Raw genomic sequence first — 17691 nt, forward strand, 5'->3', positions numbered from 1 at the left:
TTTTTATTTCCTAAAACATTGGTTACTCCATCTGATTTCTTCATTGAGTTTACTATTCTAAATCGGGCAGTATCTGTGGAAAAAGGAACATAGAACAGTACCACACAGTACAGGCTCTCAGTCCACAGGTTGTGCTGACCTTTTAACCGAATCCAAGATCAGTCTTACACTTCTCTCTCATATTGCCCTCCATTTTTCTTTCACCTATATGCCTGTCTCTGAGTCTCTTAAGTGTCCCTAATGTGTCTGCATCTACCACCACCGCAGGCTGGGTGTTCCATGCACTCACCACTTTCTATGTTGAGTGCACCACTTCCCCTATTCTTTCCTCTAATCAACTTAAAATTATGCCTTCATTTATATATTATTCACCATTTGCCGTTTGGGATAAACATGTTGGCTGTCCACTCTACCCATGTCACTTTTCATCTTATGCACATCTAACAAGTCATCTCTCATTTTCCTTTGTTCCAAAGCGAAAAGCCTTTCCTCATATGATGTTTTCTCCAATCCAGACAGCATCCTGGTAAATCTCCTCTGCACCCTCTCTAATGGTTCCATGTTCTTCCTATAATGAGGTGACTAGAATTGTGGGCTGGAGATACGTCTCTACCAAAAGAGATGTAAGGTGCTTCTTCTCTCCACCAGCCTGTAGGTCACCCTTGGGCAAGGTGTAGCACCTGCTTAGTCCCTCAATCAGGGTCACGTGGGAGCAGGTGGTGGGTGGTTGTCTGAGCAGCCAGTGCATATCACAAGTCCTGATTCAGCAACCACTGACCCCAGGCAGACAATCTCTGAAGAGTGTTGAAAGTGGCTGGGGTCAAATGTCTTGTAAAAACACTGCCCAGAAGGTGGCAATGGAAAACCACTTCAGTAGAAAAAATTGCCAAGAACAATCACGGTCATGGATTAAAGAGTAAAGACAGTTGAAAGACCATGATTGCCCGTGTCATACAACACGGCACATACTGATAACAATAATGATGATGAGAGATGATATCATGCAGAATTTCAATTCCCTTTCAACTGCTCCCACCTTCTACAAATTCAAGGAGCAGCTTTGGGCATTTACACAAGTCTCAGCTCTGCCAATTTTGATGTTAGTTACTTAGAACATTCCCTTTCCAAACCTACACTACCAGCACTCTCCAACTCTTTTTTTCACTGAATCAGTGACTGTATTGGTGTTGTTTCTTGCTTCATTTCTATCAACTTTGTCATGAACTTCCAGCTTGCATAAAAAATTAACTTGAATCAATTCTGACACCTTTCTCTTTCTCGATCTCTCTGTCTCCACCTCAGGAGTCACTATTCACCTAAATCTACTATAATCCCTCTTAGAATTATCTCAGCTACACCTCTTCCCACCTTGTTTCCTACAAAGACACCATCTCTTTTTCTGTTTCTTTATCTCTGCTATATCTGTTCTCAAGATAAGGCTTTCATTTCCAGTATTTCCAAAATATCCCCTTTTTTTCAGAAATATGGCTTTCCATCACCTGTAGTCAACGGGTCTCGAACTCCCAATTTTTCAATATAAGATATGACTGCTCTCAACCTCATGCCCCCCAGACAGAACAGACTCCGAGTTCTCTTGCCCTTTCTTTTTCACATCACCAGCCTTGATATCTATCATATCATCTTTTACCATTTCGCCATTTGCAACTAGGTCCCACCACACACTCTCCACCACTCTCTGCATTCCACATGAACCACTCTCTCCATGACGCCCTGGTCCATTCACCCCTCCCCTTCCTCTGTCACTTGCAACCATAGTTGGTGCGACACTGCCGCTACACCACCCCCCTCACCATTATCTAAGGATCAAAACAGCCCTTCCAGGTGAGACAGAGATTCATGTGTATCTCCAAAGTCATTTACTGCACGATTTCGATGTGGCTTCCTCGACATCAGTGAGACCAAGTGTAGACTAGCCAACTCGTTCTCTGTCCACAACAGACATCTTCTTGAGATTCTAGTTACACATCATTTCAAATCCTCTGACTATTCCTATGCCACCCTGTTCTTGGCCTTGGTCTTCTCCACTGCCTCAGTGAGGCCAGATGCAAACTAGATGAACAAAACCTCATATTCCACTTGGGTAGCCAACATCTCAATGGTACGAATGCTGCACCGTCCCAAGTACAGGTAACCCATGCCACCTGCGTTCCTCTCCAGCTGCTACCAATCCAACTAGGTCTCTCTGCATTTGTTCAACTTTTCCATTCCACTCCCACACCCGATCCATCACCTTCCTCCAAATGGTTCCATCTGTGTGTCACCCACACACCTATTCAGCTGAGTTTCTTCTCTTTCAGCCCACCATTCCATATCTGGTTATACATCATTTTCCAGCCCCTGTCTATGTCTTCCATCCGCTCCCCCACCTGATAACATCTGCTTTTTTTCCCCTGCTTATCTGTTTCCAGCCAACACCCACCAATCTCTCTCTCTAAACTCACCCCTCCCCATACTGGACCCACCTGTCCTTCATCCCAGTCTTATCCAGTTCCATGCATTATCTTCCAGCCTTTGGCTCTACCATCCCCACCTCCCTATCTCACCTTGCTCCTCATCATCTGGTTCTACCTATGGTTTATCCAATATCGAAGGACTAAGCAGAATAATATTTCAGCATGGACTAGATGGGCCGAAGGGTCTGCTTCTGTTCTATAGTGTTCAATGACTATTTGCCAGCACTCAATACACACCTCCCTCTCACTGCTTTATAATGGCCATCTTCCCCCTACACACATCGTCCTGATGCAGGGCCCCGGCCCAAAACATCAACAATCCCTTTGCCTCCACAGATGCTGTTTGACCTACTGACTTCCTCCAGCAGTCTTCTTTTGCTCCAATTTTACTCTTATGTCACCAAGTGCAATTAGCTGCATTTTATTTATTTAAACAGGGAAATATTTCAGCAACTGCTCCAGTTAAAACTAATAAATTGACCTTTGTCAAAATTATGCTTTGCAAAGAAAGTTAAACCAGGATCTTATTTGCCAACTCTATACATCTGTTGGTTGCCTGGAATTTTTGTACCATCTGCTATTGTTTTTTTTTGACAATGAATGTTAGCCCAAGCATATTAGATTATTTAACTACTCATTTTTGTAGTAATTCCAAAAATATAAAATTACTAAAATTTCTTCAGACCATTAAAATTATTGCTGCTGGGAATTCTATGGCAAAAGGTTGTTCACATCAGCTTTCTTTCACGCCAACAAAGATATTCGATGTCTTCAAGATGTGTTAAACGGATGTGTTACATTGCAGAGGTTACAGAGCTGAAACCAGGCCAGGTGGCACAATATGTAAAATGACAAGTCAACTTCTTATAGATAAGTATAATTACAATTTCATCACAAAAAAACTCCATAATTTGCTACAAAATTCTAATATTGCCTGATTCACTTTCATCCTAACCTCTTATGGATAAACCCCATCTCAAAAATTTCTCTCCCTGTTTTAAGTCCTTTTCAGGGCTTCATTTATATCTTCTTGGCCAATATATAGTTCTATTAACGTGTCCTAACCTGTTCTCCCTTCTAGGTGTTGCATTAATTCAGCTTTCTTTGAGAAATCTCTGCTTTGAGACAGTTTCACAACTGACTGGTACTCTCACTACTCTTCTGAGCGAGGCTTTGTTTCCAGCGTGGCTGGTGTATTTCTCAAAACGATTGTAGGATTGACAAATGTACCAGGGATTTTCCACATCACTTGCCAGCTTGTGATTTTCCTCATTGATTTTCAACAAACAGGAAAATTACAGGCTGAAGTAGAAACATGTTGACCATCAGTTTCAGTTTGTGTTCACTACACTTGAAAAGCTTCTAAGTTTACCATTTGACAATGTTTATGTGGAAATATTTGAGTGGAACTGAACTCATCTAACTATTAGAAGTAAGATAGACCCAGTGTTTACAGTCCCAAGGACTTTCATCAAAGAGCAACCCTGGCCCTTGATCTCTCAGAGGTGAGCCATTTGACCCACCCACCTTATCTTCTTTGTAACTTGAAATTAACTTCTCTTTTTTCAAGTTCATTATATTTATCTATTGAGATACTATTGAGTTGACGTTTAGTGTATTTGATTTGAAACATGAACTCTGTTTATTTCAAGGTTTACCTGACCTACTAGGCATTTAATGCTTTGGATACTGAAAATATGTCAGATATACTACTAAAGAAACTCTACTGAAGAGGTCCACAGCAGCTATGACAATGGAATCTGGCTTGTTATCCTTTGGTTAAAAGGTTATGTGTCCTGACCAGGATTTCATTTCCCAATACAATTCTACAGTTTGGGATATCAGGTTTCTTTGATACTACCATTACAGTACTTCAGTTTTCTATTTGTTTAAGGTTAGGCCAAATCTTTTGTTCTCTGTGTTGATGGTAGATAGTAGCTTCTGTAAATTTACTTCACTGTTTGCTATCAGTACTGTATCATCCACATAGTGGAGGTTGTTGGTATTGTATCCTCCTATACTTATTCCAGGTAGGTCTTGTATGGTTCTCATGATGTTTTCACAATACAGAGAGAACAGGTCTGGTGATAGAACACAACCCTGTCTGACTCCTCGCTTTATTGGCTGATATTCACCAATCTCGTTGTCCATCCGCATGGCTGCACTTTGTTGCCAGTAGAGATTCCTGATTATTCTTAGATCTTTTCTGTCGATATTAATATCTTTAAGCATTCTCATGATGACTTGGTGTTTCACTGTGTCAAAGGCTTTTGTGTAATTAATGAAACAGAAGTATAGGTCTTGTTGTACTTCTATTGAAGAAGAAGAATAGCCCTTAACTTGGCAGTGGAGTTATCGGGGCACTGTCTTTTGATGGTGTTTTCGTAGCAAGCTATTCTTGTTTTTACGAGGCGAAGTTGCTAGCTTGGCGCTCAACCCGACTTGGAGTCGAACTTGGGAACCTTCACTCCGGAGTCCGGCGCTGATATTATTGTGCCACCAAGCGGGACACTTCTATTGACCTTTTGATAATATTCCTGAGAATATAAGTTGTGTTTGATGTTGCCTTGCCTTTGACAAAGCCGTGCTGTTCTCCACTGAGCTCTGGTTTAATTTTGTTCCTTATTCTGAGCATGATGACTCTCAGTAGAACTTTTGTGAGGTGGCTCATTAATCTAATTGTTCTGTGTTGTCCACACTCTGTTGCACCTGGTTTCTTTGGCAGTGCAATGAATAATGTCTTTAAAAGATCTTCTGGTACTTTGCCACTGTTGTATATTCTATTCAATAAATTTGTGAATTTCTTTACACCAAAATCTTCTAGTGCATCATACAGTTCAACCGGAATGTTATCTGGCCCCTGATGATTTCCCCTTTCGCATTTTCTTCATAGCATGTTCCACTTCTTCTTTCAGTATTGCCAGGCCCTCGTTGTTCTTGCCAATATCAAAGTTGTCCTCTCGGTCTATGTCGTCATATAGGTCTTTGATGTATTCTGACCATCTTTGCATTATTTTTCCTTTTTCCATAATTGTAGATCCATCTTTTGCTTTTATACATCCCTGCTTTTCTTCCGATTTGTGACCTCTTTGATCTCGTCGTGCATACATTTGCTGTTGTTGGTCTTCTGCAATTGTTCTATTATCTCACATTTGTCCTTAAGCCACTTTTCTTTTGCTTCCTTGCACTTGGTTGTTATCTGTGCATGCAGGGATACATAGGCTTCTTTGTTTTCTTTACATTTTCTTCTTTGTTCCATAAGATTCAAAATTTCTTTTGTCATCCATTTCTTTTTAGTTTTTTTCTGTTGTTTGGCAATCACCCCTTGTGCTGCTCGCATTATGCTGTCTCTGAGGTTTTCCCATTGCTGTTCTATAACAGTGATGTTTTGTAGAGCCTCAAATTTGTTCTTCACTGTTACTTGGAATTCATTTTTGATGTTTTTTCTCAAAAGTCCCAGGTTCAGCTTTGGCTCTGCTCTTGGTCTTTTAAGCTCTCTGAGTCTCAGGTACATCACGTAGATTATTGGAATGTGATCACTGTAGCAGTCTACCCCCAGATATGTTTTGCATGATTTCAGAGCATTTTTATACCTTCTCCTTACAAGCACATAATCAATCTGGTTTCTGGTGTTATCCCCTGGGCTCTTCCATGTCCATAGTTTTCTCGGTTGTTGCTTGAAGATGGCATTACCAATTATATAATCTTTCCCTATGACCCATGTAGCTAGTCGTCCACCTCTCTCATTTCTCTCATCTATGTCGTAATGCCCAATATTGTCCTCGTCCCTGGTCTTGCCTACTTTTGCGTTGAAGTCACCTTGAATGATGGTACTTTCTGAGCTTTTACATTGTCTTAATGCTGTTTCTAGTTCGTTAAAAAGTTGTTCGATGTTTTCTTCACTGCTGTCTGCTGTTGGGTGCATAAACTTGAACGATGTTAATGTCAAAAGGTTTTGCATGTAGTTTCGTAGGATTGTATTGGGAAACGAAGTCCTGAAACAAGTTCACAACTTAAGCTACCTTGGATCATGGGTAACATCTGATGGCAAATCCAAAACAGACATAAAAGCAAGAAATGCAATGGCAAGAACAGCATTTACAGAAATGAGAAACATACTAATGAACAAGAAAATAGCAATTGACATCTGCCTTAGAGCTCTCAGCTGCTACATTCTTCCTATATTGATGTATGGCTGCGAGTCATGGACCATCACAAATGCAATGGAAAAAAGAATCAATGCAGCAGAGATGTGGCTCCTCAGAAGAATGCTATGCATATCATATACAGACAGGATAACCAACGAAGAATTTCTACAGAGAATGAAAACAAAATGTACATTACTTTAAAAAAATCAGAAAACAGCAATCAAAATTCTTTGGACATATCATGCGAAGAGAGACATTAGAACATTTAGTTACAACTGGAAAGCTGGAAGGGAAAAGAAGCAGAGGCTGACAGAGAATGTAAATGATCGATGGATTAACATCATGGTTAGAAACAGGGGAGGCAACAATTACAATTCGGAGGGTCAGGGACCGTGATGGATGGAGAGACATGATTGCCCACGCCAAATGGCAAGGTACCTGAATGAATGAATGTCCTGACCAATGACAGTACTGTACTATCAGGCATCTCCAAGTCAGGAGTAATGGAATACGCTGTCATTTAATCCAACTTACATCATGTGTCCCTTCCAAACCATATCAGGGTCTTGTTGCAAAATTAAATGCCAGTGGAAAAATAAGAGAAGTATCCCTCAGTATTGCATTAAAGAGAGTTAAAAAATCTGACGTCAATGTAAAACTCCTACTGGTGTAGACCCAAGACATCATGAGAGAAATTTCTCCAAAGATTCATCGCAGCTCAGTCATTTTCATTAGTGAACTTCTCTTCCTCCAACATAAAGTCAAAACTCAGAACATTCCCTGAAAAATTCAAAGTATTTGTTTCCATGGACAACTTCTGCTAGAATGGATATGATAAATAGCAGTAATATTCTGCCACAAAGGTATCATGGTAACAATGGCCTCAGCAAGAGGAAGACGAGATATCTCCCTTTAATCATCAGTATCCTGGTCATTGCCAAATACTCCAGCTCAAACAAGTTCAAAAGGTTCAAAGTTCATTTATCATCAAAGTTTGTATCCATATACAACTCTGAAATTCATCTTCTCCAGACAGCCACAAAACAAAGAAAGAACTTGCAAGATGTCAGAGAAAAACATCAAACCCACACTCCACACAAAGAACAACAGCATCCCGATCACTAACCCCCAAAAACACACCTCCTCCCACACAAAATGGAACAGGAACATCGGCCCCCAAAATACAACCCCTATCCCGCACAAAAAGACTAACAACGCGTAACAGAACATCAACCCCTCCCCTCACACAACAAAACAGAAAAGGAATGGGTGATAAAAAACACAGATTATAAAACCATAAGTCTGAAAAAATCCAAATGCAATAGTCCAATCCGTTAACACAGAACTACAAAACCATTCTATGATATCACCGACTTTTATTGAAAGAGAGGGGCACCACACAAGGCAGAGAGGTCTACCCGCCTGCCACAGCAAGCCACACACTGATAGGCCAGTCACAGACTCCCTTGGCGGTGATCAAAAGGGAGGCAGCCAGCGCTAAACATGTTGTGAAGCTCTCCTAACCAGAAACTAAACCGGAAGGACCTCATCAATGTGATCAGCATGAGCACAGCAGAGACTGGTTATTTGCCATTTTACACCTCAAAGCCTCACTATCTCAACAGCGGCATGACAAACCATTATCACTGGCATGGATGGGCGCAGCTTCAAGATCATCTGACCTCAACATTGTTGTTTACATGATTGCCATTTCTCCTAACTTGGACCCTTCTACAACAAAAATGGCATATGGTAGTTATAACTCAATGATTTGTCAACTCTGCCATCACCTTGAAGGAAAGGAACAGCAACCACCCTGTTAAACAACATTATCCTGTCACTACTGGATTAATTGATATCTTGGAATTCCCTCTCTAATATCATAATCAGATTCAGATTTATTCATCACATGTACTTACAGCATTCAGTGAAATTTGTCGTTTCTGTTAACAACATCCACACATAAGGGTGTGCTGGGGGCAGGCCCAAATGTTGCCACACTTTCCGGTGCGAACATAGCATGCCCACAATGTTCCACAGAACAACAAAGCGGCAACAGCAGAAAAACAAGCCCCTTTCCCATCCCTCCCACTGCCCAGACATTCACGCACCCAGACAGACCTCTATCCCAGGATAGGCCACCTCTAGGCTTCCAATCCTTCAGTTGGAGGTAAGCATTATCACCATGAATTTAGAAAGTAACCAGCAGCAGGCATGTCCTAACAATACTAAAAATGTGGAGTAGGAACCTGAGTGCTCTTTGCTCCTAAAAAAAAAAGGATTAGCTTATTTACATTATTAGTGTAAGGTGCTACATTTTGGTAGGAATAATCCAAATAGGACATACATGGTAAATGGTAGGGCATTGAAGAATACAGTAGAACAGAGTGATCTAGGAATAATGGTGCATAGTTCCCTGAAGGTGGAATCTCATGTGGATAGGGTGGTGAAGAAAGCTTTTGGTATGTTGGCCTTTATAAATCTGAGCATTGAGTATAACAGTTGGGATATAATGTTAAAATTAATACAAGGCATTGGTAAGGCCGAATTTGGAGTACTGTGTACAGTTCTGGTCACCGAATTACAGGAAAGATGTCAACAAAATAAAGAGTACAGAGAAGATTTACTAGAATGTTACCTGGGTTTCAGCAACTAAGTTACAGAGAAAGGTTGAACAAGTTAGGTCTTTATTCTTTGGAGCGTAGAAGGTTGAGGGGGGACTTGATAGAGGTATTTAAAATTACGATGGGGATAGATAGAGTTGACGTGGATAGGCTTTTTCCATTGAGAGTAGGGGAGATTCAAACAAGAGGACATGAGTTGAGAGTTAGGAGGCAAAAGTTTAAGGGTAACACAAGGGGGAATTTCTTTACTCAGAGAGTGGTAGCTGTGTGGAACGAGCTTTCAGTAGAAGTGGTAGAGGCAGGTTCAGTATTGTCATTTAAAGTAAAATTGGATAGGTATATGGACAGGAAAAGAATGGAGGGTTATGGGCTGAGTGCAGATTGGTGGGGCTAGCTGAGAGTAAGCATTCGGCACGGACTAGAAGGGCCGAGATGGCCTGTTTCCGTGCTGTAATTGTTATATGGTTATAGTGACTTAAATATTACTTAAGTAAATGTACACCAAAGTCTACACAGCCTAAGGGAATCAGTATAAGAATTCATAGTACTGTACTGCTTTGGAAATATAGTGGACATTCAAAACATGGTCTCACCTAATATAATTCCCCTCAGTGAAAACACCATATGATAGTTACTGCAAATTGTTTTCTCTTTTCTAATAGGGAGCAATTTTACTGCACCAAATCACAGTATCCAACCTGATTAGTACTGTGCTTGCAGTAATTTCTCATTTAAGTTATTAATAAACAACTTCAGAGGAAGTTTTAAACACAAGAGATGCTGGAAATCTAGAGTAACAATCATAAAATGCTGGAGGAACTCAGTAGATCAGGCAGCATCTATGGAAAGGAATAAAGAGTCAACCCTTCATCAGGACTCAGACCTAGAGGAAATTTACCACTGAAACTTCAAACGTTAAATGATTGCACAAACATCTGGCAGACGCAATGATTTTGGTCATAATATGACTTGATTTTGTTCTGCATGATGTTACACCTCATTCATAAGATTTAAAAAAAGTATGAATCATTCATGACTTCTCATAAAATAGTACACAGAGGTCTAATAGAAACAAAGGTTCAATTATTATTTGAAAGGATTTTACACTGAATAACATACAAGACTCCTTTTATGACCTAGTGCAAGAGGCACTGTTGCCAACATTTTCTTCTTGTCATGCAAAATATACTTTGTAAATAATAACCCTTTTCCCCTCTACTTCTGCTCCACTGAACAAATCCAAATAACAAAATGTGGAAGATATGAAAAAAATTGTATAAGTAGCCAAAGCAATCAATCAGGAAGCAAAGTAAGAGGTTCTACAAGGTACTACAAAAAGATCTGGCTTTAACACTGAGGAACAAAATTTTAATGCTTTTCCACTGTTTCAAATGCCATCTGGAAAAGCTTAATTACCATGTAATCTTATGTAATCCAAAACAGATACTCTTTCATTTTTACCTGTCAATTATGCACAGTTCCCAAGTGAGGTTGACAGTGGCTTCCTTTGGTTGGAATGAAATAAATGATTCTCTTATGTGAATACACAAGCTAACTGTCTTGACAGAAAAAACAGCTATTTAATATTACCAGTCAATATAGATACTTAAAAATTATAAGGCTGAATCTGTTATTTCTGAAATGCAATTTTTGCTCATTTGCAAAAGTCTGATTTGAAGAAATGTGACTTCATGATAAAATCATTCTCAAGTTATTAGCATCATTTTAATGAAGCTTAATATATTTTGATTGGTTTTCCACATACAGTGACAGATAGTAAAGAGACAAAGCAACGTACCTCAGATTTCTTTGGATGCTTGGGATTTTCACTGTTAAAGTTTACTTCAACTTTATTTAATAATTTCTTTTCATTTTGGTCACTTTTTGTGCTTCTCGGTTGAGCTAACCAAAACAATAATTATACATGACACATTGCACCTCAGATATTTAAAGCATATGCTTGTCAATTAACCTTAAATAAACAATCTGAAACACAGTACCCCACTTCCCCATTGTTAATTGATCACAGAGTACAGAGTACACAGTATACACCATTCTGCCCATCAAACCCCTTTTAGCTCCCATCCGTCCCATTTGCTCACTCTTATTTCTCTTGTCCTGCATATATCTTTTGTGAGCTTGACTTTCTTTCAGTTTTATTAGGTGCAACTATTCAGTATATCATTCCAGCAGGTCACTTGTTCTTTGTAAATATATTTTCATGTGATGCTCTCAGTTTTATGAATTCTTCTCATATTGAATCAATATGAACTGCTGAACATGAGTGATACTATACTCTGCAACTGAATACAACTGCTCACCAAAAGTAACCTATAGGGACAGTATCACACACAAAATGCCGGAGCAATTTAGCAGGCCAGGCAGCATCTATGGAAAAGAGTGAACAGTCAATGTCTCAGGTCAAGACCCTTCATTAAGAACATCGACTGTTTACTCTTTTCCATAGATGGTGTGTGCGCGTGTGTGTGTGTGTGTGTGTGTGTGTATGTGTGTGCGTGTGTGTGTGTGTGTGTGTGTGTGTGTGTGTGTGTGTGTGTGCGCGCGCGCGCGTGCGTGTGTGTGTGTGTGTGCGCGCGCGCGCGTGCGTGCGTGCGTGTGTGTGTGTGTGTGCGTGTGTCTGCTTGGATTTCCAACATCTGCAGATTTTCTCTCGTTTAAAGCGACTGCAGATCTATTTTCCAACTGGCTCTTATTTCAGATCAGATATAAAGACACTGGACAACGCAGCATGAAACCAAGTTGCAACAGGTCTTTGACAAGCAACAGATCTAATGGTTGACCAAATTCTGATATATGACTCACCTAAATGGCTAGCAACTTCAAACATTAGGTAATTATTGGTCTTTATTAAGTAACAACATGTTATACCTCCAAAAATAGATACTTTGCTAAACACAACTTTAATGAAATCCTTATGAATGATAAAAGGCATAATTAATAAAATAATATACTATCGGTAATGTCAAATATAACACAAAAGGTTACTTACGAGCTATGGTAGTGCTGTAGATCGTGGGCTTGCTCCAAACACCATCCCCTTTTGCTTTACTAACCCGTATCCCAAATTCATAAACCGTATTTGGTTTGAGATTGTCTATCGTTGCTTCTCTTGTTGGACACAAGTGATACTTCCATTTCTTGTCTCGTTCTTTTTCTCTGTACCGGATGGTATATTGCCTAAAGGAAAATTTTAAAGTATTACAAGGTGACAGAATCAATTCACAGATTGATCATGGTTCATGCACCCTAATAATGATTTATACAATAAGGCCTTTCAAATGGAGAATTCATAGGAACCATGCATCCAAATGTAACTTGAAAAACTGCATATCTAAACGCCTTCACAGTAGATCTTACAATGTGCAATTTATGCCAATCATCTATGTATTCTCATTTGTTTAAATGAAATAAGATAACTGCTTGACTCTATTTGTCAAAAAGCTTTCTAATCCAACAAGACAAGCTCCAATATTAGCCCTTTCATTAACAGCAGGAAAAGGGCACTTGATTGATGTCCCACAACAGCTGCAGTGTGAAATATCCACAATGTGGACCGCAAGGGTACTCTGACAACACCTTCCAAACTTAGAACCTCCATGGAAGGCACCAAGCACATGGAGTATTACCATCCACAAATTCTCCTCCAGCGTACACCACATCGTGATTCGGAAATCTGTTGCCGATCCTTCATCACCATTTGGTCAACACACACAAAATGCTGGTGGAACACAGCAGGCCAGGCAGCATCTATAAGGAGAAATGTTGTCTGGCCTGCTGTGTTCCACCAGCATTTTGTGTGTGTTGTTTGAATTTCCAGCATCTGCAGATTTCCTCGTGTTTGCTCACCATTTGGTCTACGTCTTTGAATTCCCTACATAACATCAAAGTGCATTGCACCTGTACCAGTAGACAGCAATGGTTTAAGGTGACAGCTCACCTCTACCTTTCCCTGTATTTTCTGTTTTATTTCAGCTTTCTATCATCTCAAGTATATTCCTTCCGAAAAATTGGCTTTGAAGAATCACAAGAATGCGTGGCTTTCGAATACTCTTTTATGTCCAAGACAGTACAAATCTTATGTTATAAAAATTCATATACATTTCAATAACTGTGCTTCCCAAGTAGCTTATAAGCCATAAGACTACCATAACTATCAGTGAGAAAACAAACTGCTGGAGGAATTCAGTGTCAAGTAGAATCTGTGGAGGCAAAGGAATAGTTTACATTTGGGTCATGACCCTGTATCATGTCTGAGAGAGTCGAGGGAAGATGCCAGTTTAAGGTGAGAGGGGAGAAGTGTGGCAGTACCTGGAAGGTAATAGGTGGAACCAGATGAGGTAGGGAGTGATGGGCTCACAGAGCCAGGTTTGGGGGAAACAGGGAGGCTGGTGTTTAGAAACAAAGGCAGAAGGAAAGAAAACAACAATGTGCAGATGGAGCGAGTGGAGTGGGAAGGCAGAGACAGAAACTAGATGGTGATAAGTGAAATTGGATAAGCAAGGGATGATAAGCTGATGTAACCAGATGGGGAATAGGATAAGGAGGCTAATCCAGGAGAGATGGTGTGTATCTGATGGGAGAGAGAACCTAAGTAGGCTGGTAGGAATGGAGAAAGAATACAGGGGAGTGGGTTATTGAAAATGGAAAGTTAATTGTTCACACCAATAGGCTGTAGGCTATGAAAATATAGTAAGAGGTGCTGTTCCTCTTGTTTGAATTCCGCCTCTCTGACACTTTAGAAGGCCGAGGATGAACAGGTCACAGTGGGAATGGGAAGGGAAGGTGAAGTAAGATGCAATCAGAACCTCAAAATGATCCTTGCAAAAGTTATAGATCCAAGTCCTGATCCACAAATTTCACCCTTAATACAAGATAAAGGATCTTTTTTGTGAAAGATTCAGAATGCATATCTTACTGTGTTAAATATACCGAGGATATAAACAAGTTGTTATGCTGCCATATTGGACACATTAGTAAAGTTCAAAGTAAATTTATTACCAAAGTGCATATAATTCACTATATACAACCTTGAGATTTATTTTCTTGCAGGCACACTCAATAAATCCATAACAGATACTACCAACTTGGGCATTCAACCAGTGTGCAAAAGACAAGAAACAGTGCAAGTACAAAAATAAATAAATAAATAAATAAAGCAACAAATATTGAGAACATGAGATGAAGAGTTCTTGAAAGTGAGTCCGTAGGTTGTGGGAACATTTCAATGATGGGGCAACTGAAGTTGAGTGAACTTGGTTCAAGAGTTAATAACTGTTTCTGCACCTAGCAGTCTGAGCTCTGAGGCACCTATACCTTCTTCTGACGACAGCAGTGAGAAGAGCACATGTCCTGGGTGGTGGGGTCCCTGATGATGGATGCTGTTTTCCTACAATGGCATTTTGTGTAGATATGCTCAATTACCCACGATGGACTGGACCGTATCCACTGCTTTTTGTAGGATTTTCCATTCGCGGGCATTGGTATGTCCATACCTGGCTGTGATACAGCCAGTCAATATACTCTCCACTACACATCTATAGAAGTTTGTCAGAAATTTAGATGTCATGCCAAACCTTTGCATACTCGTAAGGAAGTAGGGGTACTGCCTTGCTTTCTTCATAATTCGTATGGAAACACCACCTTTCAGATGACATTGTAAACCAAGGTTTGGTTCAATTTCTCCGATACATGCAAATGAAGACAGTGAAATAACTACAATGAAATAACCTGCAAAATATCTTCTATTATCCTTTTTATGTCCTTAGAATGTCCCAAAGTCCCTTGGCATGATTCTGATGAACAGGGAACTTCCACCCACTGTCCTGTTTAACATTTATGAATATTTCAAATGATCCAGCATTCTGGTTACCAACAAACTGTAGGGGGTGCTTTGAATCATGGGAGTCTAGTTCTTGTATGGAATATGATTGAAAGTAGTAAGGGTCGGATAACTGAGCATGGATAGCACCACACACTCCTCCGGACGGCACACTGCAACGTTCAGCCATGAGCTGGAGCTGAGAAAAGCCAGATAGCAACAAGAGCGAGGGTAAAGGTAAGGGTTATTGCCCAGTTACACCGAAAACCAGCTTACCAACTGAAAATATATTTTCCTTCACATTGCAAAGCAGTTTCCTCCAAGTAGAAGCAAATAATTAAATACTGCCTATTGCTGGACTTTAGATTTTGTTCACACAGAAATGATAACCCTGATATGACAGAAAAGGAAAGAGATGAGATGGATGAAATTCAGCCCCACTGCATGAACTAAACCCATGAAACATTTTAACATCCATATTTTACATTGCCATACCATTAACAGGTATGACAGAAAATCCTCTGTATTTCTGTTCTGCAATATCCAAATTCTGATATTGAGCATAGATTAATCTGAAGAGAACTGAAAATTGAGGAGAGATTTGATGGAGATATACAAAATTATGAGCGGTATAGATCGGGTAAATGCAAGCAGGCTTTTTCCATTGAGGTTGGGTGGGACTACAACTAGAGGTCATGGGTTAAAGGTAAAATGTGAGAAGTCTAAGGGTATATTGAGGGGAAACTTCTTCACTCAGAGAGTCGTGAGTGTGTGGAACCAGCTGTCAGTGTAAGTGGTGCGTGCAAGCTCAATTTCAACTTTTTATGAGAAGTTTAGAGAGGTACATGGATGATATGGGTAAGAAGGGCTATGGACCTGGTGTAGGTCAATAGGAGTGGGCAGTTTAGATGGCTCAGCAGGGACTAGATGGGCCAAAGGGCCAGTTTCAGTTCTGTACTTTTCTATGACTCCATGGCTCAAACTGAAGACCTACTCATCTACTTACAGGGGATAAGTTTTCAGCTAGTTTTGCTAATCAGTCTCTCAAGGGCTGTTTACGTGCTGCGTAGCACAGTCTATTGGCCTTCCAAACACACAATGGAGCCCAACTGTATGTTGGCACCGAGTGCTAAGTGGATTTCCACAAACTTAATGACAAATCTTAACCTAATGGTTAAGTGGGCTTCATTAAGGTCAACATTTTTTTTCAGTGTTTATGCAGATGTCCCCAGATAAAAAGAGCTTGCACAACCTTCTTCATTTCCACGCTGACTATGGCCACAATATTGAACAAAAGTGAATGGAGCTCTAAATTGAAACGGTCTGTGTTTTAGCTCTTCTGGGATTAATTAGCACCAAAAGTTGAAATGAAAAATATCCACTAATATGATGTAAGTTACTAGAAAATGTTATTTACAAATGACGCCAAGAAATCCATTGCATCCGGTAAGAGTCAAATTCTGGAAAGGAACATTGACGTCATGCCTTCCTGTAAGTTTAGCATTATATACATCATTCAGATAAAAATGCAATATGAGCCAATAAAAACTTACAAAAGCAAATTACTGAATTTAACAAATACAATGTGGGAACATAAAACAAATGAACAAGATGATATTTGTTTCAGTCACTCGCTAGAAATGATATAATTTGAAATTATTTATTTGTTTATGACCAGAACGTTTCTGTCTGATTAAAGCTTTTAAGCCGGATATTCCGCATACAAGACAGGGTCTCATTCTTCAGTTCTAACAAACTGCCGGCCATTCGAGATCACTAAATATTTCCCAGCTGAATGGCTTTAAAAGACTTCCAAAGGTTCCCTCTTGAAAATCCATTAAAATGAAAGCACTTCTGATTTAAAGGGACCACTGTTTGCTGCAGTATTGAATTAACTTCTGGTTTCATGGAGCAAATTCCAATGCAAAACTTCCTTGCGAATCAATCTCCCCTTATACGTTTTCGCACCAGTTGATATACAGCTTATATTTCAAAACGTTAACAAGTTAAAAGCATGCTGTAGTACAGCTGTAAATAGAATACAGAACATACTGTAGAACACACTGCACAATCCAGGCCCTTTGGCCTGCAATGTTGTGCTGCCCTTTTAATGTAATGCTTTCCTCTTGTGTAGCCCTCCATTTTTTTCATCCAAATGTCTATCCAAGAGTCTCTTAAATTTCTCTAATACATCTACCTCTACTGCTACCCCAATAGGGCATTCCAAGCACCGACCATTCTGTGTAAAAAAAGTAACAACCTCTGACATCCCCTTATACTTCCCTCCAAATCATCGTAAAATTATGTCTGCTCATATTAGTCATTTCTACCCTGGGGACAGAGCACTAGCTGCCCACTCTATCACTGCCTCTTATCATCCTATACACCTCTATCAGGTCATAACTTATCGGCTTTCAGTCTGCAGAGATAAGTCCTAGCTTGCTCAACCTTTCCTCTTAAGACTGGCTCTCTAAGGCAACATCCTGGTAAATCTCCTCTGCACCCTTTCTAAGCTTCCTCATCCTTCTTATAATGAGGCAACCAGTACTGAACACAATACTCCAAGTGTGAGTTTTATAAAGGTGTAACATTACCTCACGGCTCTT

General features: G+C 39.9%; 1 protein-coding gene across 23 annotated transcripts in view; it reads right to left on the reverse strand.

Moving 5' to 3' along the window:
- Positions 1–17691, reverse strand: part of abi3bpa (ABI family, member 3 (NESH) binding protein a) — a 309406-nt gene that overhangs the window by 209754 nt on the left and 81961 nt on the right. For all 23 annotated transcript variants that reach the window (XM_073045179.1, XM_073045194.1, XM_073045192.1 and 20 more), the window contains exons 5-6: positions 12257–12444; positions 11045–11148 (exon numbers count right to left, since the gene is read on the reverse strand). In XM_073045179.1, the coding sequence (XP_072901280.1) occupies positions 11045–11148; positions 12257–12444 (292 nt within the window). The remainder of the gene's footprint in view (positions 1–11044; positions 11149–12256; positions 12445–17691) is intronic.

Source organism: Hemitrygon akajei, chromosome 5 (assembly GCF_048418815.1).
Source record: "Hemitrygon akajei chromosome 5, sHemAka1.3, whole genome shotgun sequence".
Taxonomy (NCBI): Eukaryota; Metazoa; Chordata; class Chondrichthyes; order Myliobatiformes; family Dasyatidae; genus Hemitrygon; species Hemitrygon akajei.